General features: G+C 49.1%; 10 protein-coding genes across 10 annotated transcripts; 4 read left to right on the top strand and 6 right to left on the bottom strand.

The window, feature by feature from the left end:
- The first annotated feature begins 711 nt into the window (after positions 1 to 711).
- Positions 712 to 1632, top strand: GGS25DRAFT_253353 (uncharacterized protein). The gene is made up of 2 exons (XM_049257208.1): positions 712 to 1008; positions 1064 to 1632. Exons 1-2 carry the CDS (start codon positions 899 to 901, stop codon positions 1545 to 1547), a joined length of 594 nt encoding a protein of 197 aa, XP_049118211.1. The 5' UTR covers positions 712 to 898; the 3' UTR covers positions 1548 to 1632.
- Positions 1633 to 4128: 2496 nt separating this feature from the next.
- On the top strand, positions 4129 to 5787 carry GGS25DRAFT_488084 (alpha/beta-hydrolase). Its single transcript, XM_049260779.1, has 2 exons — positions 4129 to 4544; positions 4658 to 5787. Exons 1-2 carry the CDS (start codon positions 4336 to 4338, stop codon positions 5586 to 5588), a joined length of 1140 nt encoding a protein of 379 aa, XP_049118212.1. The 5' UTR covers positions 4129 to 4335; the 3' UTR covers positions 5589 to 5787.
- Positions 5788 to 6075: 288 nt separating this feature from the next.
- Positions 6076 to 8138, bottom strand: GGS25DRAFT_531143 (cytochrome P450; the record flags this gene model as incomplete). The annotated part of the gene is made up of 4 exons (XM_049265464.1): positions 7428 to 8138; positions 7205 to 7364; positions 6295 to 7147; positions 6076 to 6239 (listed from the first exon to the last, which is right to left on the bottom strand). Exons 1-4 carry the CDS (start codon positions 7946 to 7948, stop codon positions 6076 to 6078), a joined length of 1698 nt encoding a protein of 565 aa, XP_049118213.1. The 5' UTR covers positions 7949 to 8138.
- Positions 8139 to 9542: 1404 nt separating this feature from the next.
- GGS25DRAFT_521047 (uncharacterized protein) lies at positions 9543 to 10072 on the bottom strand (the record flags this gene model as incomplete). Its single annotated transcript, XM_049263985.1, has 2 exons — positions 9543 to 9832; positions 9910 to 10072. The coding sequence occupies 2 exons, from the start codon at positions 10070 to 10072 to the stop codon at positions 9543 to 9545; spliced, it is 453 nt and encodes a 150-aa protein (XP_049118214.1).
- A 1058-nt stretch (positions 10073 to 11130) lies between these two features.
- Positions 11131 to 12942, bottom strand: GGS25DRAFT_514094 (FAD-binding domain-containing protein; the record flags this gene model as incomplete). Its single annotated transcript, XM_049262953.1, has 1 exon — positions 11131 to 12942. The coding sequence occupies one exon, from the start codon at positions 12940 to 12942 to the stop codon at positions 11131 to 11133; it is 1812 nt and encodes a 603-aa protein (XP_049118215.1).
- Positions 12943 to 13814: 872 nt separating this feature from the next.
- On the bottom strand, positions 13815 to 15242 carry GGS25DRAFT_531153 (uncharacterized protein; the record flags this gene model as incomplete). The annotated part of the gene is made up of 4 exons (XM_049265465.1): positions 13815 to 14455; positions 14519 to 14633; positions 14685 to 15177; positions 15223 to 15242. 4 exons carry the CDS (start codon positions 15240 to 15242, stop codon positions 13815 to 13817), a joined length of 1269 nt encoding a protein of 422 aa, XP_049118216.1.
- Positions 15243 to 16390: 1148 nt separating this feature from the next.
- Positions 16391 to 17695, bottom strand: GGS25DRAFT_488088 (uncharacterized protein). Its single transcript, XM_049260780.1, has 3 exons — positions 16892 to 17695; positions 16711 to 16815; positions 16391 to 16645 (listed from the first exon to the last, which is right to left on the bottom strand). Exons 1-3 carry the CDS (start codon positions 16988 to 16990, stop codon positions 16580 to 16582), a joined length of 270 nt encoding a protein of 89 aa, XP_049118217.1. The 5' UTR covers positions 16991 to 17695; the 3' UTR covers positions 16391 to 16579.
- Positions 17696 to 17910: 215 nt separating this feature from the next.
- On the top strand, positions 17911 to 19454 carry GGS25DRAFT_253464 (uncharacterized protein). Its single transcript, XM_049257209.1, has 4 exons — positions 17911 to 18005; positions 18150 to 18488; positions 18553 to 19087; positions 19175 to 19454. Exons 2-4 carry the CDS (start codon positions 18482 to 18484, stop codon positions 19350 to 19352), a joined length of 720 nt encoding a protein of 239 aa, XP_049118218.1. The 5' UTR covers positions 17911 to 18005; positions 18150 to 18481; the 3' UTR covers positions 19353 to 19454.
- A 4183-nt stretch (positions 19455 to 23637) lies between these two features.
- Positions 23638 to 25181, top strand: GGS25DRAFT_253564 (mitochondrial carrier). Its single transcript, XM_049257210.1, has 2 exons — positions 23638 to 24820; positions 24960 to 25181. The coding sequence occupies exons 1-2, from the start codon at positions 23868 to 23870 to the stop codon at positions 25006 to 25008; spliced, it is 1002 nt and encodes a 333-aa protein (XP_049118219.1). The 5' UTR covers positions 23638 to 23867; the 3' UTR covers positions 25009 to 25181.
- Positions 25182 to 25368: 187 nt separating this feature from the next.
- On the bottom strand, positions 25369 to 27352 carry GGS25DRAFT_488124 (uncharacterized protein). The gene is made up of 3 exons (XM_049260781.1): positions 26848 to 27352; positions 25867 to 26496; positions 25369 to 25789 (listed from the first exon to the last, which is right to left on the bottom strand). Exons 1-3 carry the CDS (start codon positions 26901 to 26903, stop codon positions 25465 to 25467), a joined length of 1011 nt encoding a protein of 336 aa, XP_049118220.1. The 5' UTR covers positions 26904 to 27352; the 3' UTR covers positions 25369 to 25464.
- Between the last annotated feature and the right edge of the window lie 153 nt (positions 27353 to 27505).

The raw sequence follows: 27505 nt of genomic DNA on the forward strand, positions 1-27505 counted from the left end.
GTTTTTCAGGGTGAATGATATCACATCGTTCGAATGGGTTCCAATCGTTAGGTCCTATAAGCCATGAATCATAAGCTTTTGCTTGGCCATGTATCCTTATAGGTTTCAATACAGCTCCTATAGTTGCTGGGAGGACTACCCTAATTCATTATTCACGAATGACACTTCTACGGATTTTTGTCTGGTTTTTCAGATGCCTAAACTTCGTATACAAAGGGAGATTACCTCGCGGCAAGGAAAGTAGGAGTATCCCTAGGCAGCTGAACATTCCGGAAGTGGGAGAACTTGGGGGCTAGGACCTACCCGAGTTGAGTTAGAAGTAGTTGGAATACGGAAGAAATATGATACATCAATGGTTGCAACTATGTATGAATTATACGTACCTATACATGTATCAATGTATCAGTATATCATACATGATCAAGGTAATGCTGTCGAACTTCATTGGCGGATGACCACGGCCAAACCATACTCCAGGCACTGGCCAAAGTATCTATTAACTCTCAACGTGAAAGCAAGTTGAAACTGAACTTCCCCTTTACAACTTCAATATTTTGCAAATCAAACCTTAACCAACGACAAGCTCTACTTCATCTATAAACACTCGACATCATGGAATATGCGGAGTCTAGTAGTTTCGAAGATGGCTCTGACACATTCGAGATAAAGGATCACGATCTACTTTTCGGGCCATCTTTTCTAGATGGAAATCTTGAGGGGAACATAATTTTCCTCGAAAGAAAGATGCCTGAACGGTTGCCGGCCAAAGTGATAAAGGCCTTGGAAGCCGTAAAGTCAAATTACGAATACCCAGAGCCACCAGCAAAGGAGTTTCGTAGCAGACAGTCACTTACATTGGGAGCAACAGGCCGGGGAGAGTGCAAATACGGAGTTAAATATGGGGACGCAGACGACAACGAAGACGATGATGACGAAGTCGCCGACGACGGTGATGATGTTGATGATGATGATGAGGACGAATATGAGAACGAATATGAGGACAATATCATGACCAATGAACTGTTAGAGGACGATATAAATATAGCTTTCACGAAAACCCTACTCACAACTGTGAAGGACCTAGGAGGCTCCAAGATCAAAGCTACCTGAACTGGCGCCAGACATGCTCTACGGCTACCCATCCACCTTCCTCCCCAATAACGCCGAGGCCGAAACAGCCGCGACCCGAGCCAACAAGTATCTCAGCGCCCCGCTCATCAGCTTCGACATCCGAGGCGACCTGTTGCTCGGCACGTACAAATGCATCATGGCCTGCGCCACCTGCTCCAATATCGCCACCTCTGACGACAACCGCGTTTGGCGTCGTGACGAACGGCTCGGAGGCAAGAATCTACATGTCCTGGCGAGCCAAGCGCAAGAAGGCCGGCCGCAGCGATAAGTTCATCGTGTGCCTCGTTGAGAATTTCCTCCTAGAGAAACGAGACGAGTACCTGAAACTGCGTATGTGCGTGCTGAACATCGTCAGATGGGGGTTGGAGAGAGAGGCGGAGATGGTCAAGGCGGTGGAGATGAAGTATTCGGCCTAGGTAAGTTGGGTAAACTAGAAGTGAGGATTAACTATGTATGTATGAAGGAACGAATTTCATTGGAAGCTTTTATTGGGGGGGATTTGGAAAAGGCGGTTGGGAAGAGGGAAGGATAGGGAAATTGCACTAAATGGTGGTTTGTGGCTTATGCGTTTACAAGTGTTACACGTTAAACCAAATTCGGAAGCCTGGGGTATAATTTAGGTGACCTGATTAGTACATTTTGAGAAAATTCGAGTGATTGTGGTGCACGCCAGCCGGTTGTGCATTTTAATATCATCGATATTTGGTAGAATTTAGGGCTCTAAGGGTGTTATTCAGGCATTTTGCATGAGCCTAACCGTATTTGGGTCTCGAATTATTTAATTTATTGGGGCATCTATTTAAGTACCCAAGTAGTTGTACCTGGAAGTCTACCTAAGATCTAAGAATACGTATGTAGAGGCTGCTTTTAATCTATTTATGTGACTTGGTTGGTCCGTGTATTAGTTACCCCAGAAAATAAGGGACCCACCTAGATCACTTCGATTCAAAAACTCGGGGTTGTCCAATCGGGACTTTTCTTTTTGACACACTGACCTAGATTAGGACTAGCGCGATCTACGGTCGGTTGATCCCGCTGATTCTGCTGCCCCGCCAACTCTTCCGATTGTTTATTTAAGAAATCCGTCTCCCTCCATCCTATTTATTTCATACTCTTCTTCTTTCTTTTATTCTCCATACGTCGCGGTCGCACTCGACCACGACCACAAACAAGCAAGCTCAATCAACACAATAGACCAAGTACCTTCGGCATCGGTTCAAGCGTGGAATTTCCTTTTGTTTTTTATCCGCTTGAACTGCCCTGGCGTTAGGGGTACCAAATGCCCGGGGGCTATGCCTAAAGACAGCGCTCAATCAAGCAGGTGCAAGATCCTCAGTACAGTGCTCGAGGGCAGAAACTCCTGCCCATTTGGTTGGGGGGAAAACAGCTGTCTCTGACAGTCCCCACTGGGCACAATCTTTGTATTCCACGTTTGTCTCACCCATATTCGACGTCGAGATTCCACGAAAGACCGGAGAGGGAATGATACCCTTGTGTCGACGAAACGGAATGATACTCTATTGGTCAAATCGGTGGGGGGCTTTCATTTTGCATTATGCATCCTGCTTCTAGCATCTTGCATCTTGCATTTTGCATTCCCTTTTGGTGGCATCATCTTCACGGGTGTTGCTGCCAGGGCAAGCGTGGCGCCGATGTGTGATTTGTGTAGGTTTCAATCTCTACCCCCGAGCCTACCTGCCCACTTGCGTTGTCACTCGGTTCGGTTGGTCTGGGGACTCCACATTGCAATGCGATTCAAACATTTCCGTTCGTCGAGTATTCCCGTTCTGGTTATAAAACGTTGGATTTGGGGGTAAGTCCAACTCACCATGGGTCAGACCTCTGTTTCGCCTTGTTGCTTTGAAATTCCCATACATCGTTGTATAGCCTCCCGTCCAACAAACACACCCGCTTTCTCCACGCCGTGCTAAGCGTTCCTGCTACGGGATATGGCAGTTGACTCATACGATAAGGACTTGGGGTGTGGTGGAATTTCTAACGAAACCACCTCCAAGGATGTGGCTATTGTGTTCTATTGACTTGCTTGTTGGGCACTCGTGCCTACAATTTTTTGGCTTACAACGGTTGCTTTCGGGCAACCGATTCTTTTTATTCTCTTTTTTCATCGCGATCTCTAGCCTGGCCAGGGATGTGAGGAAGAATTTGATATTCACATAGAATCTCCATTGGTATGGAAAGAAAATCTTTTCTGTTGCCATTTATACCATCCCTTCTCGCTAGAAGATTCCAAGAAGGCATCTCCGGGAGGCTGAACCTAACTAGCGAGTGTATGATCTACTATGATTGAAGTAAAAAAATACTAATTATACCCAGTACACAGAGCGGCAGCAAGACGAAGCGCGGAAGAGGCGATGCCCACATTATCAGCACCGAACCGTTGTATTTCAACTACAAGAACGTCCCGTAAAAGTAAAGTAAATTAAGAAATACATATCTGGCAGATATTGAATTGGATGCTATTCACGTACAACCTTCATCATCTTTAATCAATGTGCTTCAACATTGATAAGCCGCATAATGAGCAAATCCGCACACGCCATATTGACGCGATAACGAAAATCGCGGCAGGCACACACAATCCTTCGAACTTGGACTGTGAAGTCGAGATCGTCTTAATAGCCTAGCACAGTTGGTATCTGCTCAGGGAGGCAAGTGCCGGCTAACCTACCGCAAAATTTTTCTTTTCGCGATAATTCCGTCTTTTGTTGAAGAGCGGAACTCTACAAGTGAGTGAGGGTTTGTGGATCTACGGAGCACGCTTCTGCTTTAGCAGTTTAGATGTCGGACCATCCGCTAGATGGAGTACTGCAAAGATCAATATCCGACCCTCCGAGTTCCGCTGTCGCTGCGCCGTATCCTTATGAGTCAATTTAGCAACCTCATTGGATAGAGTATTTATTTTTTATTTGAGCTAGGGCTATTATAAGACAGGCTATAGGCCAAGATGGCGTAGTCGACAACTACGCCGTCGACTATTAAAATCGGTATATGTACCGGTCTAGATAACTACCTGGGTCCTATCCGCACACACACCTACATAAGAAACCTATATATTTGCAGGTACCTAGGTAAGTTTAGTAGTAAGCATTATTCATGTCATCTACAACAACCAAAGCCAAATAAAATCTGTAAGTAAACCTTGGCTATTTCGTAAGCGACAGTGAAAAAAGAACACATCGAATCATGGCGGCGGGCAATATCGACCTGTCAGATATTCGCGTGAAAACGCAGCCGCATCAGCCAATTCTGGAACGACTCTCCCATGCGACTCTCATCCATCTCGTCCAGTCCATAAGCGAGCTGAAGCACTGGTATGAGAGCAAGTACCACCACCACGAAAACGAGCCAAACTTATTAAAAACATACCCATGCCGGCCAACTTTACCCATAAGGTACGATGACTTTTCTTTTCATGCTGGCTCAAAAAAGAATGCGAAAGAGAAAAAGGAGAGCTGGCCAAACCCTTGACTTGTTGTGTGTCTAACCCGAAGTCTCGCCATCACAGAATATTTTTCCCCCCAGGCTACGACCCAAAAGACACCCAAACCCGCTACCCAACCGTCTTTAACACGCACGGCGGCGGCTTCTGCCTCGGCCACGCCTCCGACGACGACGGCTGGAACACGCGCTTCGCCCGCATGTTCAACGTGCTCGTGATCGGGCTGAACTACCGCCTCGCGCCCGCGCACCCCTTCCCCACCGCGCTCTACGACGTCGAGGCCCTCAGCCTCGCCGCCTTCGCCGACGCCACGCTCCCGATCGACAAGTCGCGGGTCGCCTTCGCCGGCGGCTCCGCGGGCGCCAACCTCAGCATGGGGCTGTGCCAGCTGCCCTCGATCCGGGAGACGGTCCGGCCGCAGGCCGTGATCCCGATCTGGGGGTGGCTGGACCTGACGATCCCGCAGGAGGTCAAGCTGACGACGCGCCGCTGGAAGCCGAGCCTCAGCAAGGGCTTCCGCAACGCCGGCTACGACATGCTCACGTGGTTCTACCCCAAGTTCGTCTGGTCGTACGTCGACGGCGGCTTTGACCTGAGCAACCCGCTCGTGTCGGCCGTCTTCGCGCCGCGCGAGCACCTGCCGCCGCACATCTTCTTCGTCAGCGCCGAGCTCGATCAGCTGGCCCACGAGGCCTGGTGCATGGCGAGTAGATTGGCGGGTCGGCCGGAACCGACGCTACTGGACAAGGAAGGTCAGGATGAGGTGACGGCGGAGAAGGGGAAGCTTATTCTAGATGATGAGCAGTTCACGTGGCAGCATGTTAGTGAGGATGGCAAGTCGAGTGTGGGGTGGCTACTGGTGCCGGACCAGGTGCACGGGTTCGATGCGCTGCCGCCGGGGTGGCACGACAAGGAGTCGCAGGAAGATGCGGATATGAAGGCGGTGGAATATCAAAAAGTGCTGGGACATTGGCTGTTGAACACGGTATGGAAATGAAGATGTAAACTTGCTGGGCAGAACTGGGTTGGGCTGGATTAGATCGGTGTTGGGTTCAGTCGGCGAAGACGCACAAAGATGCGGCGTTGGACGCTTGCTGTTGTGTTAATGCTACCTCACGAGACCTCGACGAATAGAATAGCTGTAATTTCCTAATCATTGTGTAACTAGATATGAAAGCGATGTATCTCATTTTTACTTTTATAAGTTTCTCCAATTCAAGAGCCGTGTATTGAGGCTACTAGGTATTCAGAGGTGTCAAAGAGGTGATTGAGACTGATTATCAAGAGACGTGCCGTTTGACTCCTATTAGTTAGGCACCCTTAAAGCCATCAGTTATTAGCTCGAATCGATGAATCTGCAATATTCCGTCACTAAAGCACGTCGCCATTAAGAAATCTCCATAATCTCTATTATCACTACCGTAATGATCATACCATGCCGGGCTAGCTTCTAGATAACTGCCCCCTGAAACGGCCTCGATCCCTTAGCTTTGGTTTACGTGCATCCGAACTTTGACTCCATCACCCGGCATCAACACCGTCATCCACGACCGTTTCCCATTGTTGCTTCCCGGAGACGGCTGCAATTCGTCAAAGTGCATGACAAACCTCGCGATCGCGTACGACACCTGCGTCATCGAGTAACCCTCTGTGTGCAATGTTAGCTTGATCTTACACTTAACCAGGTAGACAATGTCACTTACGCCCAATGCAAACCTGCGGACCGCCACTAAACGGCGTATAGTCCCAGCCCTTCCTCCTCCCATTCCACCTCTCCGGACGATACTCATCCGCATCCTCCCCCCACAGATCCTTCCTCCGATGCGTGTAGTACGTGCCCAGCTGCACCCTCGCCCCCTTCCTAACCGCCACCGGGCTCTTGCCGTCCGGCCCCCCGCCCACGGGTAGCACCGTGTCTCGCACGGCGACGCGGACATTGATCGGGCCCGCGGGGAACAGCCGCAGCGTCTCCAGGATCACCCACTGCAGATACGCGCAGCTCTTCAGCGTCTCCAGCGTGAACGGCTCCAGGCGATTCCCTTCCGTGCCGAACTTCGCGACGACGGCCTCGCGGAGCGTCCGGTAGATGGCCGGGTTCGCGGCGAGCATGCTAAACGTCCAGCCCAGCGCCCCGGCCGAGGTGTCCATCCCCGCGACCAGCAGGTGCATCGTCTGGTTCACCATGTCGCGCTGCGACGCGCCCTGCGCTTCCATCTCCTCGATCAAGTTCGAGTGCTCTTTCCCATCCTCCAGCCCTCGGGCTGCGGATTGGGAGCGGACGTCGGTGATGTACGCGTCGACCATGGCGTACAGCTCGCGACAGGCCTCGCGGAAGGCGGCGCCGTCGTAGATCCAGTACATGGTCGACAGCTTGATGCGGTGGCCCACGTAGCCCGCTGCCTGCAGGAACTTCTCGTCGAACCCGTCGAGCAGCGACTTGACGTATGTGTCGGCGGGGATCTTGCCGGCGCGGACTAGCGCTGCGGTTTGCGTTTCTGCTGAGGCGCCGAAGAGGAATTGGGTTGCGGTGTCCATCGTTAGTCGGTAAAGATGATCCTATGAAAAAGGGGGTTGTTAGTCTGTATAGGGGGAACCATGGTGCTTGGGGGTTACTACTAGAAGATCTATATCGTCTGTCCAGCCGTTGGCCCCTGGATTACCTAGGGCTGTGAACACGAGTTGCATGTGTCTTTCGCTGTTGGCGACGTTCTCGTCGAACTTTTTGCGCGTGAACTGGGGCTTTACCATGGCCCTCCAATGGGCCCAGACCGGTCTATGAAGCAGTCAGTGGTGGGTTTTCTATGCCGTTTCGAATACAAAAAGAAATAAAATGTACCCGTCAGTCGTAAAGAGACCCGGAAGAAGCATAGGCTGCGCAGCCAACGACCTCCAGGCCGGCCTCTTGTAATCTTCAAAACGGGTCGCCAACACGGTCTTGAAGTTCTCCGGCTCCACCGTATTGATCCCCTTCTGCGTCCCGAGCACGGGAGACACGATGGCATGCGTGTTGCCGTACTTCTTATACTTCCGCTGAAAGTGGCCCTCGAACAGGTCGCCGCCGACCGAGGCCTTGTAGACTTCGTACTTCCGCCCCAGACTCCATGGCAGGGGGAAGGGGTTCGCTACGACCAGAGGCGGCACGCATCCCCTGGCTTTCGCAAAGCGGCTGAAACTAAAATTGCGAATTATTCTTGCGGCGAGTCTTAGCACGGTGATGATGGATGCTAGAGGGATGAGAATCCACCAGATCTTTTGGGGCCAAGGTGTATCTGTGGCATGTCTGGTGAAAGGTTGGATGGCATGGAACAATGGGGAAATGGGTTTCCAAGCATCCATATCTTCACTGTGTCGTTGCATTCAACGCTTCAGAGTAATTACAAGTAGACAGCTTAGTTCATGTCATGTACATACATGAAGTCAAAGAACATGGTCTATGATAAATAGTAGCTAAACGCTTGGGCAGGTATCCTTTATCTCTAGAGAATGTGCACGTAGCACTTCAATACTTCATAGGTATACCGTATACCCGTTGAGCCTTATGTGCAGCTTCAAAAGGGAGGATCATACGAACGACAGGCCACAATAGATCTGCCTAGTCTAGATACTTCTATATTCAGTCTATCCAGTCTACTCGAAGCCGTTATCGAGAAAGTATTTAGATGCCTAAATGACGTGCCGCAAGACTAGCATCCATCGTGATAGAACAGACTAACTATGTACGAGTATTCCGATCTATCCCACGGACTAGCAGGGGACATTTCAGCTCCCGGGTCTAGCCCCTCTACTTAGTTTCGCGATCGTCATCCACCGCTTGTAGGGGGTTTTCTTGGGTTTTCTTGGGTTTTCTATTTTGATATGCTAGATATGATTTGCGGGTAATTCTATTGGTTGGCTCGGAATCTTCATGTACCTCTAGGGCTTGGTGGTTGTGATTTGAGATGGATCTAGATTCAATCTAGAATGTCTTAGGGGGGTTCGGTAACGATCCCGCGACCCGCTTTGATAATACGTGGGATCTTGATACAGCCCTACAACTCACCCCCAGATAGCAGGCTTATGTATACTAAGAACTAATTATCGTTATCTTGGTATCGTTACTTAGGAGATAGTATCATGGCTTACGAAAGATGCAGCTGCCTAGTATTGTGTTTTATGTATTGTTCAGCTCCTATTTATATCCATGCTAACCAACCCAACCTAGCTTCTTACCTAGGTGCTAAAGCTAGGTGCCTATGAGAATACTTCGGACTTTACATGATGTGTCATTCTCACTGTGTGGGTGTTGTGGTTCAGAAGCGCGACGGACCGCGCCGCTGCTTCAAGGTGGTCTTCGGTTGATGGCCGTACAGTTTATATATTCCTACCTTCCCTAAGCGTTACTAGGTATTTCATTTTCAATTATTCAGCTCATGCCAACCGAAATTCGACCTATTTCAGGTGCCAGTTTCATGAATACCTAGACATCTTCAGCATGCGGCTGGGCTGGTCCGTCTAGAGAATATTTTAAGGGGCCTGTGCCACATAATCACAAGTACTAGGCCGTACAACCCCCTATTTACCTAGGTAGGCACCTACTAAGGAGAGATCTACTGTAACATCATGCTTCATACCAAGCATCTCTAATAAACTACATACCTGCTAGGTAGGCAAGCTTTATACTATCAAATATCTCCATCCTCAGTAACACACTTTTAATTTCCAATCTACTCACTTGCGAGCCTAAAGCCGTGTATATCATTTTACTAGAAATGAGTGGATTCTTTGAATAGTACTGCTAGGGACCGTAACAAAGAAACCTCATGATGTCGCTCGTTGATTCATAAACACCCAAATCAGACCTAACATTCTAGCCCTATACTGCCCCCCGCCCATCCCTATAATCCAAGTTTTCTCTTTCAACCCACCCATCATTTTGCCAGCACCGTCATTACCACCAAGCTCCTTCCGTTCTTTACGCAGTGTTCGTAATGTTCCACGGGCGGCAGCGCGTAGCGGCACAGAAGCCGTTGCAGCACGGCGCGGTGAACATGCCGTTCTCGTAGCACACGCCGTAGGTCGGGGTGCAGGAGCCCTGGCAGCTGACGCTGATGATGGGCTGGGGCGGGCCCACGACGATCGACTGCATCCCGGTCTGCGTGTTGATGCTGCTCACGAGAGTCTTCTCGCCAGCAGTCGTGAAGGTGCACTGCGATAGGGCATTGTAGTCTGGTGCGTCGATGATGTTGATGTTCATGCCGTTGTCTGGGGGTAGGGAAAGGTAGGTAAGCACGGGCTTGGCCTTTGTGTATGTGTTTGGGGGAAGGGGGGGTTGAACTTACTGGTAAGGACTACGGAGCCGTCAGCTGGTACGGCGAGATCGTATGAAGCTGGGCCGCCGTGGAAGGTAAAGTGTGCAACTTGGACGTCACGGCCCTCAAGGGGGTGTGCCGAAGCGCTCGCGATGAGCCCAAGGGCAAGGAGAACTTGGCTTGTGAACTGCATATTGGGAATTTGTTTATTAAAATTAAGATATAAGGATAGGTTTGTAATACGTCTTTATTGCTGTGTGAGGTAGACTGTTTGACTACTGGATATGCTTTCCATGAAGTGAAGACAGACCTACATTTTTATACTTACAAATGAGCACCCAGAACTGCGCAGGAGACTCATCAAAAACTGCATCTTCTAATTTGTTCATAATACGTGTTAGCCGAATAAGTTACGAGATGTCATACTTTGCTATTCAACACGGGCTTTGCTTTGTGGTTGAATACGAAGCTGAACCAGAACCACCCTTGGCACCCTTTGACAGCACAGCTCCAGCTTAGGCTGGGATCTTAGCCAACTCCGTTCAAAATTATCGGAATCCAATGAGCCACAGAGAAAGCCACCCAATCAGAAAGAACTCCAAGAGAGGAGTATATAGAATGTGCTATTGTGAACGTCCAATGACGATAATGAGGAGTTTTCGGCGAGGACTTCGTTGCATTAGCTCATATCGAGGCTTGTAAGTGTAGGTATGTCCTCTGGATAGCCTACAGCAGAGTGGCTTTTCAACAAAGAAAGATTCGAAAATCTCACAACTATATTACATTATATGTCAAGTCATCATCAGCCCGTCAGCATTCCAAAGTCGGGCCACTACAAAGAGCTCAGGTGACCGTCAAATTCGCGGGATAGGTCCAATAAGAAGTAAGACTATCCCGTAATTTTGACCGGCTTGAGTTCCCGTTGCCGGTTATCCTCGTTTTAAAGCATTGTTGCTAGCAACATTACTAAATCGGATGGCAACATCCCGTAACTCTTTTATTTCATAATGGATGTGCTTTCTGCGTGCTCCGTGATGTCGAAATACGATTTTCCCGATGACAGCCCCTTTCCTAAGCCGGAAAGAGTCTTAGCTCTTACACATTAACTGAATAGAGATACCTATAGGTATTGAGGCATATACCTAAACCAATACGAATTATCTCTACAAGCCTCTGGCTCTTTCTTACACACCAAATCGCAGCCTTAGACGAGTTCTCCAAGAAGTTGCATCTTGCTTATGACATACTACGTTACCTAGCGAAGTTACGGTCAACATCTTGCTGTAGTTTCCCTTGGCACCGAAACCTATCGCTATAGACGTCTTCATCCTCAAACCCAACACACTTCCAGCAATTCAAGAGCCTGTTCGGGTCGTACTTCTTCTTGACATTAAGCAAGGCGTCGTAGTTATCGCCCCACCACGACCTGCGCCAGTTCGGCGTGAATGGGTTTGCCTCGTTTGTGTACGTGCCTCCATCATCGCCGGTCAGCTCTTCAGCAAGGATCGTAGCTCTCGTGAGAGCTGTCATATTCTGCAGGCGCTCCGCGTACGATGCGTTCCAGGCCACCGTAAGGGACGTCGAAACGTCCCAGAGAGCATCATACCATGCCGGGTGTACGGACGTCGCAGGCCTTGTACGATTCCTCACATCCAGCTTCGTCGCACCCTCATAGACGAAAGGAGTACCCACCGGACAGTAGAAGCCCCGCGGGTCGAACCCCAGTTCCCCAGCAGCTGCCAGGAAGCCCATGACCTTGGCGATGCCCGCTTCGCTTTCGAACAGCCTCCGTGGTAGGAGCCTCGATGACAGCACGCGGATGACTCCTGCTGACGTCAACGCACCTGGGAGTACGTACTTATTCCACACCGCGAGGTAACTGGGCAGCACCTCCACCACGCTCGTACCTCCAGCAGCAAGTGCAAAGTCCGTGGCGGCGCGCATGGAAGTCTCCGCGGTGACGCCGCCGTCTGACAGGTTTGCCATCGCCGGCGCTGGATTCATGTACGTCAGATACAGGCCCGCGGCGTGGCCGCCCCACCCCTGCTTACCCCAGGCCACAGACTGCCGCGCCATAAGCTCGATCCACCGCATCGCTGTATTCGCTGTGGCATTAGCAGGCAACCGGATGCTGGCCACCGCTACAGGCATTGACGGCTCCACGCGATGCGTGGCCTCGAGCACGACTCCGAAGGTGCCCCCGCCCCCGCCGCGCAGAGCCCAGAATAAGTCCTGGTGCTGGCACTGGTTGGCGACGCGCAGGACGCCATCGGGCGTCACGATCTTGAATTCAGCCACGCGGTCGGCGCCGAGGCCGTATACGGGCGACAAGACACTGTGCCCGCCGCCCTGCACCCAGCCCCCCGACGCCGCAACCGTGTGCGAGTATCCGCCGAGAAAAGTGCTGTCGTGGGCAGCAGCGAACTCGTATATTTCGCCTGTCCTGGCGCCAGTGCCCGCCGTGATAGCACGGCCCACGCTTGCGTTAGCCGAGCATCCTTCCGGCACGAAGGCCGCGTGGTAAGTGAGTTGCTGCAGCTTGTGCACCCATAGAGCAAGCGATCCTTTCTGGCTATTCCTAGTCATGTAGTCGTGGCCGCTGTTCTTGATAGCGAGAGGCACCTTGTATTTGCGTGTGAAATCCAACGCTGCATTGACGTCCAAGACATCCCGGACCTCGATGTAATATGCCGGGACACTCCCCTGGTTGCAGGACGCTCCTGGGGCCGGTGGTGGGGCTGGAATCACGGTGTTGTCCAGAGTGCACTGGTCCGAAGGATCCCCAAGACAGATTTCGCCTTGGAGATTTAGATACGCGCTGGGGATATCTGCGCGGACTGCATTGGTTGTGTAGTTATCTAGAATTAGAGAGCAAGCCGCTTCGTTGGTTTCGGCCGTGTTTCCGTTGTATAGCGAGTAGCATGGTAGCGCGAAGGGCTTGTCTGTGAAAAGACGTCCTCCAATTGAGGCGTTGAGCGTTCCCCATGCTTCAGCATTTTGCCCCTGAATAAAAGGGGCGAAATCAATAAGCAGGAAAAGTGAAGATGTGAAGTATCCTCTCATAGTAGAAGGATTTAAATACTGCATACAAGACTTCGGAGCTATAGGAAAAGGTAGTGAGGCGGGAGATGAAAACCATAAGCCCATACCGCGTATGTCTTGATCCGGCAATGTTCTTTTTTTTTCTCACCCAGACGCCATCGGAGTTATAGTAGAAGCACATAAGCAATATCATAGCATTCGGACAATGCATTGGGAATTAATCCGGGAGTGAGACATATACGAGACCGACCGAGAACTGGTATGTTTCCAGCAGTACTACATAATCCCCCGCGTCAGCCAGTGGTGAAATTGTTGAGTTAACCATTCTCATGGATTTCCACGAAGCTATGTAACGCTACCTAGTAGCTACCAACATCGCACGGGGAAGCTCCAGTAAACGATCCCACTCGGGACCCATATGCCTCATAACTGCCTGCGCAGCCCTATTCGGCCAGTGAACAAGTTGGTCAATTATGGTAGATGCGAGCACGGCACCGGTAGAAGCCTTGCGTGCCACAACGATTATTCCGGACACAATGCACAGGCTCCGGGACCGAGGGGTAATTTTACCGGGCAAGCGCGCAGATTTGGTGCCGCTGAATAGTAACCCGCTGGTCAATATATCGAATACTCGGGATATCGGCCGTGTTTGGACTGGTGGTGTAGAGTATGCGGATGTTGCAAAAACTGCCAAGATCTGAGAATAGGGACGCCCATGAAAATGGAGGGAATGATAGTAGTCGCTGGGAATGTTCACTTCAACTCACAGCTTTTAAACTGAAGCAGCTGTGTTTGCTGTATCATAGATTGAAGTATATACTAAGCGCCGCAAACCTAGCCCATTCGTCACTGCACCCTTACTACTCCCCGAATAGGGGCGCAGTAGGTGCCTGTTAAGCCTGCCCCTCCCCATCAAAAAAATCCTCATCCAACAAGCTCAGCAGCACCTTCTGGCCCTCCCACTGCTCCTCGGCCGTCGGTCTAATCAGCTCGGGCGGGAGCACAAAGCCAAACCTCCCCGTATCCCTCAGCTCAATCGTATACGCGAACTCCGCGCCGCCCACACTATACACATGATCGGGCGCGGCTCCCGTCGTGGGGTAGAGCACCGCGCCGCTGGGCCCAAACGTGAACGTCGTCTGCGCCTCCGCGCTGCCGCGGACCGCCTCGCTGACGAGCGCCGCGGCCTTCGTCCACTTCCCCAGCTCGGGCGCGTACAGCGTCTCCTTGTAGCCGAACGGCGAGAGGATGTACTGCCCGTAGCTGTGCCAGTCGATGAACAGCTTGATGCCGGTGCTGTCGCGGAGCTGGCGCACGAGCTTGTCGAGGCCTTGATTCTCGGGTGTGTCGGAGGGGGCCTCGCCTTTGTAGGCTTGGGAGCACGGGTTCGTGGAGGCGCCGAGGGGGTTCGAGTCCCAGGCGAAGGACCAGTTGCGGTTGATGTCGCGGCCGATGCAGGATTGGTTGCCGGTGGATGGGGGAGGTTGCCGGTTCTTGCGCCAGAGGCGATCGGTTGTTTGAGAATACACGAACCCTTTAGTGAATGTTTCTGTTAGTTACTGGCGGTAGGGCAACTCGAAGCTGGGCAGTGGCTTACCGTCAGGATTCACTATTGGAATAATGTAGAAATCGTAATTATCCAGAAAAGATCGAACAAGATCATCGCTGCCGAGATAGCCCGTGACTAGTTGCAAGGTAATGTATTCGATAACCTGTGAGGCTTAGCTTGCTTGGAACTGAAGTCTACTTCTCTTGGGACTTACTGGTGAAGTAATCCATTCCCTGGCATGCACATTACCATGATACAGCACTGCCGGCTTTCCAGACCCATTCGCGCCCCATAGATGGAGTCCGTAAAGATCTCGCCCTTCGTATGAAGTGCCAGAGGATATCACCTCCGAATTGTTTGGAAATGAGGCTTGGAGATCCTTAAAATATTGGATATGGTCATCGTAGGCGTGGTACGAATCAAACCATGACAAATCCCCGGTTTGCCTTCTCCCGCCCTGAACACGTCCTGAGATGGACTCTGCGCTAATTGAAGCCCCTAGATCATCATGCATGACTTGGTAGTCAAGTCCAAGTGCTTCAAACGCGGAAACCTGATCGGGCGGTACTATAATATCGATATGTTTGTAAATATCATCATTCCATTGCTCGTAAGATATGCCAGAGAGTTTTCCCTTAATAGTAGATGGATGCCCATGCGCGTTTACTCTCAAGACCTTATATCCATTATATGATATGGCATCAGCTCTAGGAAGTATTGCTGTGCAAGCAGTGAGTGATGCAAGCAATGACGTCCAGAAAAGGTATTTCATTGCGATAACAAGGCCAATATTGGTATGGATGGTGAAGAGATAGAGAAAGGGAGAGATTTCCTGTTTATTTCAGTTCAAGATCATCGGTGCCTGGCAGATTTATATGCAGCATTAGGATATCGGATAGCTGGGATGATGGCGAGATCTCTTTAGACCATGCCAACGAAAGGTGGTAGCACTAGAAACTTGGAAGTCAACCGATTGGACTTTCATTGTTGATTTCGCAGAGTAATCTTGTCTATATGCAGAGTTGCCAAGCTACTCGCATCGCCAAGTGCATCACTACCTTCCACATTCATGTGGAGCGGGCCACCCTCGCGATTTGCAGCATCAATTGCGTCAATTCGTAGCATAACATCGAGAGTTATGTATTAGGTTTTAATGGCATATCAAGTTTAAACATCAAGTATGAATAGCCTCATGGTTATTTACCTTTGGCAGAGTAAAATTCAGGGTGGAAAAATAGAATAAAAAGGAGTGAAATGCTAAGTACCAAAAATGTGGAGATGAAGAAAAGGGGGGAAGAGGGAGAAGAAGTATGAAAGAAAAAGAAAAGAATTGAAAAAAAATGCAAAAAAGCTCGGTACTGCCCGGGGGTCGAATCCAGTACCTACGAAAAACTCCAGTGATCAAATCGTACTGTCAAGTTAGCGTTTTAGTGAAGGGACGCATCCAGCATATGACTTGTCGGCGGTAGTTTTCTCTCACCTCTTGTCACCCAACATGTGGGGTCGGTTGGGAATTCTACTGCAATTATAATCTATAACCTATACTCTGGTGTTGGTTGAACCTTGGGTTAATAGTCGAGGATTTGCCGATGTGGTCTCCTGGTTTCTCCGGCCGTGTGTACACGACCTAGGTAGGCAGATGGATGCCTTAGGTTGATCCGTATGCTACTGACATTTTGCTAATGTCTATTCCTGGGGCATCAAGTAATAAGTGGCTGCTACGACACTCAAAATATACCTAGAGAGTGAGGGCTAAGCACTAGGTACGTTTGGATATCAGCTTTGAGGTTTATCTTTCTTAAACCGTTCCATCCTACGAACGTGCTCCATGTTGATAGAGAATTAATATTGCTATATCATGAGAGGTGTTCAAGATGCTTCAAGATAGAAAAAGAATGCCTATCACCCCTGAACATAGTAGCTTGAAATAACACTGTTTTCTATGAAATGAAGCTTCCTATAAAACGAGTGTGTGTCCTCTAAAGCGAGTATAGATATATATGTACATGGAACAATCCGTATCTTAACGAGCGTATGTCTAGCCTAACGTCTCTGGCAACAGCCAACCAACCTCTCCTAGCCTGTCACTACGAAGCCGCCTCCGGCCTTCTACGTACACATAACAACCCCACCCGGCACAGTTGAGAGACTGCAATAATTGCCGTTCGCGGTGCACTATATAAACGTAAGCTTCAGCACATACCAATAATAGACTCTCACTTTTGTTCGAAAAGACATACCCTATACGGGTAAGAGTCACAGTTGCCCGTCCAACCCGATCTGGTCTCGTATTCCTCATAGCAGATTCCATTTGGAGTCTGGTGATTGCCAGATACGTAGCATTTCTGGTGAAAGGAGAACATTCATCTGTTAGCTGGATTCTTCTGACTGGTTACTAGTTACTGGGTAGGTATGACTTACACCTTCGACGACCATACGAGCCTGGGGCTGCTGGCTGACGGGAGTTGCGCCGACGATTACAGCGGTAAAGCTGTAGAAGAAAAAGATGGAGGAGCGCATCTTGATGTGGGTTTTGGTAGTATAATAGATGAATTTTGGCGAAAAGAAACAGTGTTTCAAAGATACCGTAGGCAGGATAGTAAATAGAGCAGATGAACGGGTTGAACTTAGTTGTAGATAGAAACTGATATCTTGGTTGTAAAAAGAAGTTGAAATCGTGCGAATGGGTGTCTGTTATATACACCAAGCAGAGAAAGGAGTCTTATAACGATAAGTAGAAGACTTTGTGTCTATACAAGCTGCTTCACGAAGGATGACGTCGCCGCCATGTTGAAATCCCATAACCTAGTAGTAGCAGCTAGCTAAGCGAAGTTGTTGGCGATTAAAATATCTCAATATCCTTGTGGCATACCCCAAGCTTCATGAGAATAGGATCATGTTGAAGAATCCATCCTTACTTCTGGCCTGAAAATCTTCAGCGCGTTGATTCCTAACCTTGGTCCGTTTCCGCTAACGAAAATCCCTCTAAGCGGCAAAGCACGCATCTGATAATTATACACCGTTCGAAGTTGAGTTTAAAGAGATTAAGATTATATTTAGATGAACGTTGGTTCCTGGAACTACTCCTTAGAGAATTGATCGCCAAGATGCATCGACGGGATATACCACTATTGCAATGTTAAAACCGAGCAGGCATAGGTCGAAGCTACCAACATCTTACAAATAACCTTGAAACATTCTTATATTATAATCAAGCGACTGGGATATAATGCGGCTTGTAGACTCTTATACTAGACTACAACTCTTCTATAGCTGTTTACCTGTTGGCGCTAGAGCACCAACATAAGTCTTGGCAGCGTGTACCGAAGCATGGTTTATAGTCCGGGGCCAATCAGGTCTCTTCATTTCTCTTCATTTAGTATAGAAGTAAGCATTTATCTTCTTCGAGACGTTTTGACGATTACATCTGAGTTTATTTATGGTACCTAATTGTGGTACCGATCGTCGGCGCAGAACACCAAAAACTATCACCACCATGCTAACCCCTTCCCTAGCATAAAAGCATCAAGCTAATGTAAGATCAGTTCATAGATCGCCACGAGGGGAGCCAGAATAGGGAGAAAAGCAGGAAATATTATAGGATCACAAAATCCGCCGTTGGAATAGCCTCGTTCTTGTCAGATTGATGACCCATTGACATGAATATGGCAGCGTATAGCCCGATTGTCTCCATGAAGACTATTCAAATCCTTGCCGAAGGAATCAGTGGCCTGGCGAGCGTGATGTCAGTTGATGACAAAAGCTTTGCGAAACTAAGTCAACATACTGTTTGAATACCAACGTAGGCAGATAGCTTGCGATGAGAGGTAAGATAGATTCAGTATAAGTAGGACGTCAATTCCTCTTTACAAGTCTCTTTCATTCAGCATCACCATCATCAACAACAACAACTCACCATCACTATCATCAGCACCATTAACCAAACTCTTTCACTCAAACAGCTTCAGCCCTTCAACCGATTTCAGTCTTTGAAACATACCAACAAACAAAATGAAGGGTATGATCATGACCAGACAAGCCCTCCCCTTCGCACGAAGATAACTAACCTTTTCATTCTACAGTCTCAAACAGCGTCATTGCCACCATCGCCTCTCAGGTGCTAGCCCTCCCCGTAAACGGGATCCCTACCTTCAGCCAGGTCCCAGAAGTCGTCGCCGTAGCTCGAGCCACGACCCAGTCCTCAACCCCAGCCCCGCCCTTGCGCGACCAAGTCACCGCCCTCGACGCAGCCGGACTCATCAACTGGCAAGAAGTGGAGGGTGGCGGACGCGCCGCTGTGCTCTCATCGCAATTTAGCGCGGTGCAACAGCGCGACGACGTGTACCACGACTTCCCGGCGCCAGCCAAGTTTCTCTCGAACGTGTGGAACTCGCTGCACGCCGACGTGGAGGTCGAGAACTACCACGGGCGGGCGCTGTGCCCCGGCGGCGGCAGCCACATGTCCAAGGCGCTTGTGGACTCCAGCGCCAACTTCGCGTGCAACTACTTTGTCAAGCAGAGTGTCATTGGGCAGCTGGGGCTGCAGGTCTGGCACGCGTATGAGACGAAGGATAACCAGGCGACGAGCGATGGGCCTGGGTTTGTGAGATGGCTCATGTAAGTTACCTTAGCTACCTACCTACCTACCCACTCCCCTATATAGCGAGACTTGGCAGGCTTGGCTAACAGAAAACTCACTTTCAGGGGAAGCGTATCCAACAACCCGGTCCCATTAACCGAGGAGTTCTGCTCGGACCTGTGGGATGCTGTCAAGAGCATGTGCACCACAAAAGGTACAACGGCCGACACCCAGGGACAGGCGGTGTCAGCGGGTGATTGGGTCTTGTATGCCGACCCTACCTCCAACAAGCACAACACTTAAGTTGAAAGGTTGTCGAGCTTCTCGAATCATGCTATAAATATGGGTTGTTGTTATCGTTGTTGTTAGGCGATGGGAGTTTCTGTTGAAGATGGGAGAGCTTTTGTTAGATTTCTGAATGCCTGTGTATATATTTTTTTTGCTTTGTTTTGTTATGTTTCCTTCTTTGTATTATCACCCACGCTCGCTACAATCGAGGCTGTTAGCTAGTCCGTCTTATTATTCTTGTTATATGAATTCGAGGTGCCGATTGCGTTAACATCATTTTGCCTTTTGGGGTATTGAATATGAGATGTGGCAGTGTTTGATATTTTCGTATTTGCAAGATACCCGGAGATGATGATCCAAGATCGAAGGGCCGACATGCAAGCCTTGCGCTGTGACTGACCCAACGTCCAGTTCTTCAACATTATCTTTACCTAATCATCGAGTGAACGGTAACGGAGTTCACCCCTTTTCAAAAGTATAGGTCTAGGTCCAATATGACGGCAGGAAGTTCGCCAATCATCTTGGCAGGCTTGGTCCGGTCAACCGAACCGACGACACGGTTCCGAAGGCAATACCCGAGGTCAGTCACTTCACGCTACCACAGTAATTACCTGATAATATTTCCAATAAATCCAATACTTCGTTTTCTTATATAGAGCGTAAGAACAGACGCCTTGGCATATATCCAGGTCGCAAGTAGAAGCAGTTTGGGATGCCTGGACCAATGGATCAATCTAACTTTAGGGATTTAGCCATGCGCTCGGGATCAGATGCAACAGGTTATATCCAATCAAACTTGCTCCTCGATGTAGTGAGGCTTATCTGGTGATTGGTTAAGGTCGCAAATTCAATATTTCGATTTTGACTCGCGCCATAAACCAGCGGTACTTTTCAAACGACCGATAGACTGAGCTTCACCTTGCCGGGTGAATAATATCTTCCGTGAGTTAGATAACCATCCTGTTAACGTTGTTAAAGTATGTGACACCTGATAGGTGCTCCCCTTCGGCTTTGGAAAGCCAGGATGTTCTCGTCGCAATGGATATCTCTTTAAAGTCTTTATATAACTTTATATATCAACCTTAGAGATTCGATATCACCGTGTAAGATGCCCTGAGGAAAACCCGACGATCTTATATATCCCGTTAAGTTTTCGAGGCTTGATAGTAACTTGTATATGGATCTTCGGGCCTTTTCCCGGAAAGGTTTTAATACCCCTGGGCACCCAACTATGTAAGCGAGGAGGCCAAAGATCTAATTCAAGACATCTGATCTGATATTCGGGTTCTATTGTTTCGAAGGTGTGGTAGTCATCGCGTAGGTATTGGTCGACGTTCGTCGGAATGGGGCCGATTCAATTATTCCGCCATATAAAAGCTTGGCTAAGTTGACCTCCAGTGGGATTGGAGCAGTTTGCATTTAGAACTGTTTGCATTTGGAGCAGAAAGGTTGTTGGAGCCTTGGAGGTTTGGATTGGAGAAGAAATATCCATGCAAGCGACCGATTCGAGAACATAGCTGTATTTATGTAGTTAGCCCTAGTACCTTGGCTGCATGTGCAATACCTGCCAATCAGAACCCGTACATTTTTAAGGTTGTCCAAAGCTCTGTTTAGCCTGACGTCACTTTTATGCGATTTGATTTGGTAATGAGAAGAGATGCGGTTCTCCATTCAGACGAACTGTGCTTTATTAATTAGTCTTAGGCTACCAGTTATCAAGTTGGACACGTCGAACAAACTACACTTTTTATGTTAAACATTAACATGAGGAGATGAATTTAATAATCTGGATGGAAGCTTTGTATATTTCGTCGAGCTATCATGAGCACGTGCTTATCGATAAATGCTTAGGTCGCATCCATCGGCACGCTAGCTTAAAGTACTAGTTAGCTCATGTGGATACATGTAGGGACTTTTACCCCGCAATCAATCTGCGTAAATGTACTCCGTACATGATCCATCAATGATGCGGCCAACTCTCGGGGATGGGGACGAGGATATCGCGGCATCAACCAAGATCAGATCCAAAACGACAAGCTCTAATTCTCGCATTTTGACATCCCTATTATATGTATGAAATCCTTGAGTTAGTGAAGAAGAGCTCGTTTGAGGTGCTAGCACCTGGCAGACAAGAAGAAACGAATGTTGAAACTCTTCATTTTCTTCCTCGCCGTCTACATGACATCAACCGTTGGAAGTTCCAAAAAAGATTCCGGTTCAACGGGAGCTGACAGTGCAGATCCCCATACAATGCCGAGATCCATCCAGCCGTATGCGTGCGCCCGGGTGTCATGTAACCAATGTAACTATTACAGTTATGTACTGCCGGGTGTGGTCTAACCTTCCTAGGTACTTAGTGTATCGCTTTCGAGGTCAACTGGTTCTTTCCCTTCCATGAATTAGCTGCACGACTGCCTACCATATGTTGTAGCTACGTATATGTAGATTTGGCAGGTTGTCTACTAATAGGTACATGATATAGGGACACTTGCCTTTCTTCAGAATATACTAATATACCTCCCTGCAGAGCATTGAATAATCAACGGAGACGTTAAGATTGAAGGACAATACCTACCAGTCTACTATCTAGCACTTAAGTAGGTTAGGTATGTTAGGTAGACAGATAATATCATGAAAGCCAAGTCGAGAGCGGGTATAGCACTGCCTTCAACATATACAACATCATCCTATTTTTCATTCGATGTCGGTATGATGGAGATGATGCGTAAGGTAGGCATCGTACCAAACCCCGCATTCGATCTTCTCGGTACATACATAGTCCCAACTAACCACCATGAGATTAGTATGTGTATAGAAGGGATTCGACACCAATCGCGAATGAGAATCCGGGGTAGTTGTTTAGTAGCCGCGGAAAGTGGGAAGATATCCAATGTGCTGTTTGCGCTTGCCTCATCGCTTGTCGTTCTCGTTCTCCTTACATAAGTCGAAGTCGCCACACCTCTCTCTCAACTGGACACTCTTTCCTTCTCTTATCATTGTTCTTATGCTCAAAGTTGTTCAAGGTTATATAAGTTCCTGAACCTTGAATCTTTCAATATTCTTATCTTCAATGTTCCAAGTCTGGTTCTCTTAGCCATCAAATTTGAAGTTCAGGTATGTACTTATACTCTCATTTATACATACTGCACCCTACATATATGTGGTGTGTACACACCTACCCTATCCCGGCCCCGGCCATCGTTTATCACAGAGTTCACACTTGCGCACGCGCTCAACCGGCGTTTTCCTATTTCTTCCAGTCTTATAGGCACAACCGAGGTCAACCACCCTGATCCAAGTTCCGAGCTTGGCAGTTTTAATAGGAGGCTACCCAACGACAACAAGGCAGCTGTACTTGGCTTGTGACTTATTCAAGCTCTCCCTTAGATCTTAAGAAAGAGACTCCCTTTGCTTGCTACTTATCAGTCTACCCGCCTGCCTGCCTGCCTACCTTGTGCATATGCACTCATTCGTCTCTCCACCCAATTCTTTGTCTTCCCAAATCCTACACGCGTACCCTATTTACAAGTGTTTCGTAAACTTCTTGTTACCTCCCGCTTACATATTCCATCAAAATCTCCCAAGTTTGCTTTGCTTCGATTGCGTTTTGGAATATTCCTTCGGCTGACATCATCTTGTTTTCCCCCTGTATAGGAGCTCTCGCTTGTTGAGCTCAACCTGATAGCTGAGCCATCCCACAATAGGTACTCCCCGGTCTCGGTGAGCGTGCATACCTAGTCGATCCCGGGCTGAGAGCTGGTATTTCACCACCTGGGATTAAAGACCCATGTCCGGTTGATCATTGATTCTCCCTTGAGACATTGTTGCACATGTTGGTCCACCCCCCTTTTCATTGTTTTTTTCAATGCACCATTGATTTGTTTGCTATTCACTTCGGTGCTATTATTGTTATTGTGGTCACCTCGTTCTCAACCGTTCAGGCTCCGCTATCAATACCATTCTTACTATCCTATTGGTGCATCTTGAACCCCCCTGGAGTATTTCTTGGACCGGGTTGCCAAAACCATGGAACGGGGTATCAAAGAAACAATTCCTCCGTGGGATTTTAGCACCACTTAAGCAACCTTTATCCAACACTTTCCTATCTTTTCCGATGAGGTCCACATCTACCTACCCGTGGACATATATCACAAATAATCGAAGGCTTCAACCATATTACCGTCTAGCCGGCGAAATGAAGCCGATTTGCGCAGCGATTTTCTATTCACCTCGGCCATGGCCATGTTGTTCGGCGGATGTTGAGTGCATCAGCCAATGGCGTTTTACCGGACCTTCTCTGGAGTTCCCTACCTAGTCCGACTTGTGTTATAAGCTTACAAGCCTTCTCAACATATTAAGCCCGCGCCAATGTCGCGCTTGCGGACAATGTTGCTAACCATGTGTTATCTAACACCAGCTTTCCACTCCCTCTACGGATATATTCCTAGAGTCTAAACGGAGATTCCGGCCTCGTGCCCACCTACCGATCTTTCGACTCATTGCTGTCCTATCTATCTAATAGCTAGAATTATGAGCTCCAACACTCTAAAACAAGCCGCGGAAGCAGCACGAACTAAGTCGTCTACGATGACCAAGCAGGGTTCCGAGACAGTTACTGCCGTGGGGAATGACTTCCTACACACACCTATTATGCGGGCGGCACTCCCCTTCATTAACGGCGGAATCTCTGGAATGGTTGCGACGACTGTCATCCAGCCCGTAGATATGGTCAAAGTCAGACTACAGCTTGCGGGCGAAGGTGTTGCAACTGGTCCGAAACCAACTCCATTATCAGTCACGCGGGATATTTTGGCGCAAGGCAAGGCTCTAGATTTATATACTGGCCTCTCAGCAGGCCTTCTTCGCCAAGCCGTTTACACCACAGCAAGATTAGGCTTCTTTGACACCTTTATGAAAGGTCTCGCGACACGTGCTAAAGAGAAGGGTACCCAAGTCGGTTTCGCCGAGCGGGCAACTGCCGGCCTTACGGCTGGCGGAATAGCGGCCTTCATCGGAAACCCAGCCGATCTTGCGCTCATTCGAATGCAATCGGACGGCCTCAAGCCCATCGCCGAGCGCAAAAACTACAAATCCGTCATCGACGCCTTAACCTCGATCGTCAAGTCGGAAGGCGTCACGGCGCTATGGGCGGGCGCCACGCCAACGGTAGTCCGCGCCATGTCGCTGAACCTGGGCCAACTAGCGTTCTTCTCCGAAGCCAAGGCGCAACTCAAAACGCGCACCCAGTGGTCCGCCCAGTCGCAGACGCTAACCGCCAGCGCCATCGCCGGCTTCTTCGCCTCCTTCTTCAGCCTGCCCTTCGACTTCGTCAAGACCCGGTTGCAGAAGCAGCAGCGTGGGCCCGATGGCAGATTGCCGTACAAGAGCATGACGGATTGCTTCGTGAAAGTCGCAAGGCAGGAGGGCCTCACGCGCTTTTACCGCGGTTTCGGCACGTACTATGTGCGCATTGCGCCTCATGCGTAAGTTACTTACTTACTTGCCTGCCTACTTATTGCTCCTCTCCGTTTTCTTTCCAAATTGTTGTTTAACGACATGACATGACAACAAAATTCATTATCATTTAAACAAGCATCGCTGACGCTAATAAAATTACCGCAGCATGGTGACTCTTATCGTCGTGGATTACCTAGGCTTTTTGACCAGGTAAATGAGAGGCATATAAAATGATGCGATAGGCCCACTTTATTATGCACACCTACATCTCGCTTCGTTGCGACGGTTGCGTACCTACATACCTAGCCTAACAAGTATCTTTGCGGAACTGTTCATCTTATCTAATGGAAAGTTTGTTTTGGAAGGGAGAGGACAGACGGGAGACGGGGCGTTTATCGGTCATCATGGGATAGCATTGCTTAACACTACCCGTTGTCGTCGTTGTTGTTGGTTTCCAACAGGGTTTTGATTGATTGGTTGGTTGGTTGGTTCATCGATTGGGAATACCATTCGTACCTAGGTACATAGTATAGTATAGCTTCCACATGCTTCCATTAAAATGCCTCAGGCTAGGTACTCTAAGCTGGCAATAATACATGGCTGTATATTGTGTGATGTTACATGGCCCTCTTCATTTCAGCCTAGATTCTCGACACAGCGACACCACTACCTACGCAGCCCTCTTCGTGCAAATAATCCAGCTCAAATTCCCCAACGGCCACAGAAATTGCTCTCTTCCGCTCTGAACAACCCAGCCATCGCTGTCGGCGCCGCAGGTGCGCAGCAACAACTCGACCTCTTCGGGGGTGCGGGTGCGCAGACACGAGATGATGCCGTCGAAGACGAGGACGAAGGGCACGATGGGTACGATGTAGATGTAGAAGAGGCGCACGGGAGACCACCAGTACAAGAGTGGCGCGATCAGGAGGATGAAAAAGCCGAAGAGGAAGCAGGTTATAATACCGCTTGGGGATCGGTCTTGGAGCTCGAATATGCTGTTTGGGGGATGGGAGGTTAGTTTACGTATATTCTTTTTCTTTATTTTTTGGACTTGTCTAGGCAGCTAGCTTACCCGAACCCGTCGCTCGTCTCAATCGTGTCCTTCAGTATGGCGCGTGCTAGGTCGTCGTCGAAGTGGTGGAACGCCAGGTTGAAGAGCCGAAAAATGCCCTTCTTGTCGTTGCCGTTTGTCTTGGCGTACTTCCGTAGCAGGTGGGTGGGCGCATGGGTGGCGTCGACCGGGCTGCTGACGTACGTCAGGTGGTCGCTCTTCTTAGCTGCGGCCTCCCAGGACTCGACGTGGGGGTGGAGGTCAGTGAGGACGAAGTCCACGGCACCGCCGTCATCGTGGACGACGGTGTTCTTCGTGGAGGGGTTCGCGACGGCGGCGTAGCTCGGGGTCCCGGTGGAGCTGGCTTTGCTCTCGCCGCCGACGACAGCGGATGAGGCGGTGGCTGGGACGGCGCGGGATGTGGTCGCGCGCACGAGTTGGCTGTTGAGGGCGCGCTCAATGAAGGGGGTCGGCCCGCCAGCGCCCGCGCAAAAGTCTATGTAGGTGTGTCGTGACACAGAGTTTCCTAGCACACGGCGCAGGGTATTGGCCACGAGGGTGGCGGGGCTGCTAGACTGGAGGAGTGGGATGTGCGTCGTCCAGGCGTGCGTTAGGCCGGTTTGGACGTACGCCCGCAGGAAGGGGGGGAACCTATTTCGTCGGGTAATATAGCGTGGTTAGTCGGATAACTATCTGGGTAGATGGGATAGAAGTGGCTGAACATGTTATTGGTTCGGAGGGATATGATGCGTGGTCGGAAACCGAGTCAATGGCAATGGCTCACCGCCAAGGAACAAATATGAGATGGACCTGCAGCAGATAGGATTTGCAATCTGTTGAATGCAGCCATTAAATCTGTTGACTCAACGATCTGGAGTCATCGCAAATGTATACAAAACATCCAATTAAAGGCAAGTAAGGCAGGAAGGAAGTTGGCGGATCACGGACGTCCGGACTTAATTTAAATGGCTGATGGATTGGGATTCTAGGATTTTTGCTTACCAAGGCTGATCATCGATTTCCCATAAATGCATTCGGGGAATCAAAGGTTTTGCCATTGTGAATAGATACCTATGTTGAACACTATTGGCTTTTGATATAAGGCGACTTGCGGATAGACTTGGGCAACTACCTAGGTGTAGTAAGTGGCCAAAAAAGAAATGTAGAAGTCAGATTTCTTGTGAACCAGCACAACTGACAACACACTGACAATATACTAACTAAGTGCTAGTGAGAATATGTAATAGATACGAGGTGAGGGACGATAATTGAAGAATGAGATAATGAGATAATAGAGTTGTTATAATTAGGTCAATCTGTCACAATAACTTTGGAGCTTCATGAGTTTCGAATTGGAGCTCAAATGCCCCTGGCTTCATTAGAGCATCCACCTACATAGCTACCCTAGATAGGTACCTCTAGCTATTAGCTACAGAGGAAGCTAGGGGGTTATGAGCTTAGGGAACTATCCCCGCCACCAATCAGACTGTTGGAAAGGTTAATAACGTACGCCGTACTTGCAGTTGGAGAAGATGAGAAGATGTGAAAATGCAGGGGTTAAAAAGCAGCCCACATCGATCGTGCGTCACTTGACGTAAGGCTGAAACGGGGATCCCTTCACGCATATGTGTTACCTAATCAGTTACACCCCCAAAAGGCT

The sequence above is a fragment of the Hypoxylon fragiforme genome, assembly GCF_022984875.1.
Source record: "Hypoxylon fragiforme strain CBS 206.31 chromosome Unknown GGS25scaffold_4, whole genome shotgun sequence".
Classification (NCBI taxonomy): domain Eukaryota; kingdom Fungi; phylum Ascomycota; class Sordariomycetes; order Xylariales; family Hypoxylaceae; genus Hypoxylon; species Hypoxylon fragiforme.

What these genes read in the sequence shown, in the direction of transcription:
- GGS25DRAFT_253353 (XM_049257208.1), top strand. Translation starts at nt 899, where the DNA reads ATGGGGACGCAGACGACAACGAAGACGATGATGACGAAGTCGCCGACG. An exon ending in ACGAATATGAGGACAATATC is followed by an intron (nt 1,009 to 1,063) that starts ATGACCAATGAA and finishes CGAAAACCCTAC; the next exon opens with TCACAACTGTGAAGGACCTA.
- GGS25DRAFT_488084 (XM_049260779.1), top strand. Translation starts at nt 4,336, where the DNA reads ATGGCGGCGGGCAATATCGACCTGTCAGATATTCGCGTGAAAACGCAG. An exon ending in CGGCCAACTTTACCCATAAG is followed by an intron (nt 4,545 to 4,657) that starts GTACGATGACTT and finishes TCGCCATCACAG; the next exon opens with AATATTTTTCCCCCCAGGCT.
- GGS25DRAFT_488088 (XM_049260780.1), bottom strand. Translation starts at nt 16,990, where the DNA reads ATGCGCTCCTCCATCTTTTTCTTCTACAGCTTTACCGCTGTAATCGTC. An exon ending in CTCGTATGGTCGTCGAAGGT is followed by an intron (nt 16,816 to 16,891) that starts GTAAGTCATACC and finishes TCCTTTCACCAG; the next exon opens with AAATGCTACGTATCTGGCAA. An exon ending in GTGACTCTTACCCGTATAGG is followed by an intron (nt 16,646 to 16,710) that starts GTATGTCTTTTC and finishes ACGTTTATATAG; the next exon opens with TGCACCGCGAACGGCAATTA.
- GGS25DRAFT_253464 (XM_049257209.1), top strand. An exon ending in GGGTTTGTGAGATGGCTCAT is followed by an intron (nt 19,088 to 19,174) that starts GTAAGTTACCTT and finishes ACTCACTTTCAG; the next exon opens with GGGAAGCGTATCCAACAACC.
- GGS25DRAFT_253564 (XM_049257210.1), top strand. Translation starts at nt 23,868, where the DNA reads ATGAGCTCCAACACTCTAAAACAAGCCGCGGAAGCAGCACGAACTAAG. An exon ending in GTGCGCATTGCGCCTCATGC is followed by an intron (nt 24,821 to 24,959) that starts GTAAGTTACTTA and finishes AAATTACCGCAG; the next exon opens with CATGGTGACTCTTATCGTCG.
- GGS25DRAFT_488124 (XM_049260781.1), bottom strand. Translation starts at nt 26,903, where the DNA reads ATGGCAAAACCTTTGATTCCCCGAATGCATTTATGGGAAATCGATGAT. An exon ending in GAAATCGATGATCAGCCTTG is followed by an intron (nt 26,497 to 26,847) that starts GTAAGCAAAAAT and finishes CCGACGAAATAG; the next exon opens with GTTCCCCCCCTTCCTGCGGG. An exon ending in GAGACGAGCGACGGGTTCGG is followed by an intron (nt 25,790 to 25,866) that starts GTAAGCTAGCTG and finishes TCCCCCAAACAG; the next exon opens with CATATTCGAGCTCCAAGACC.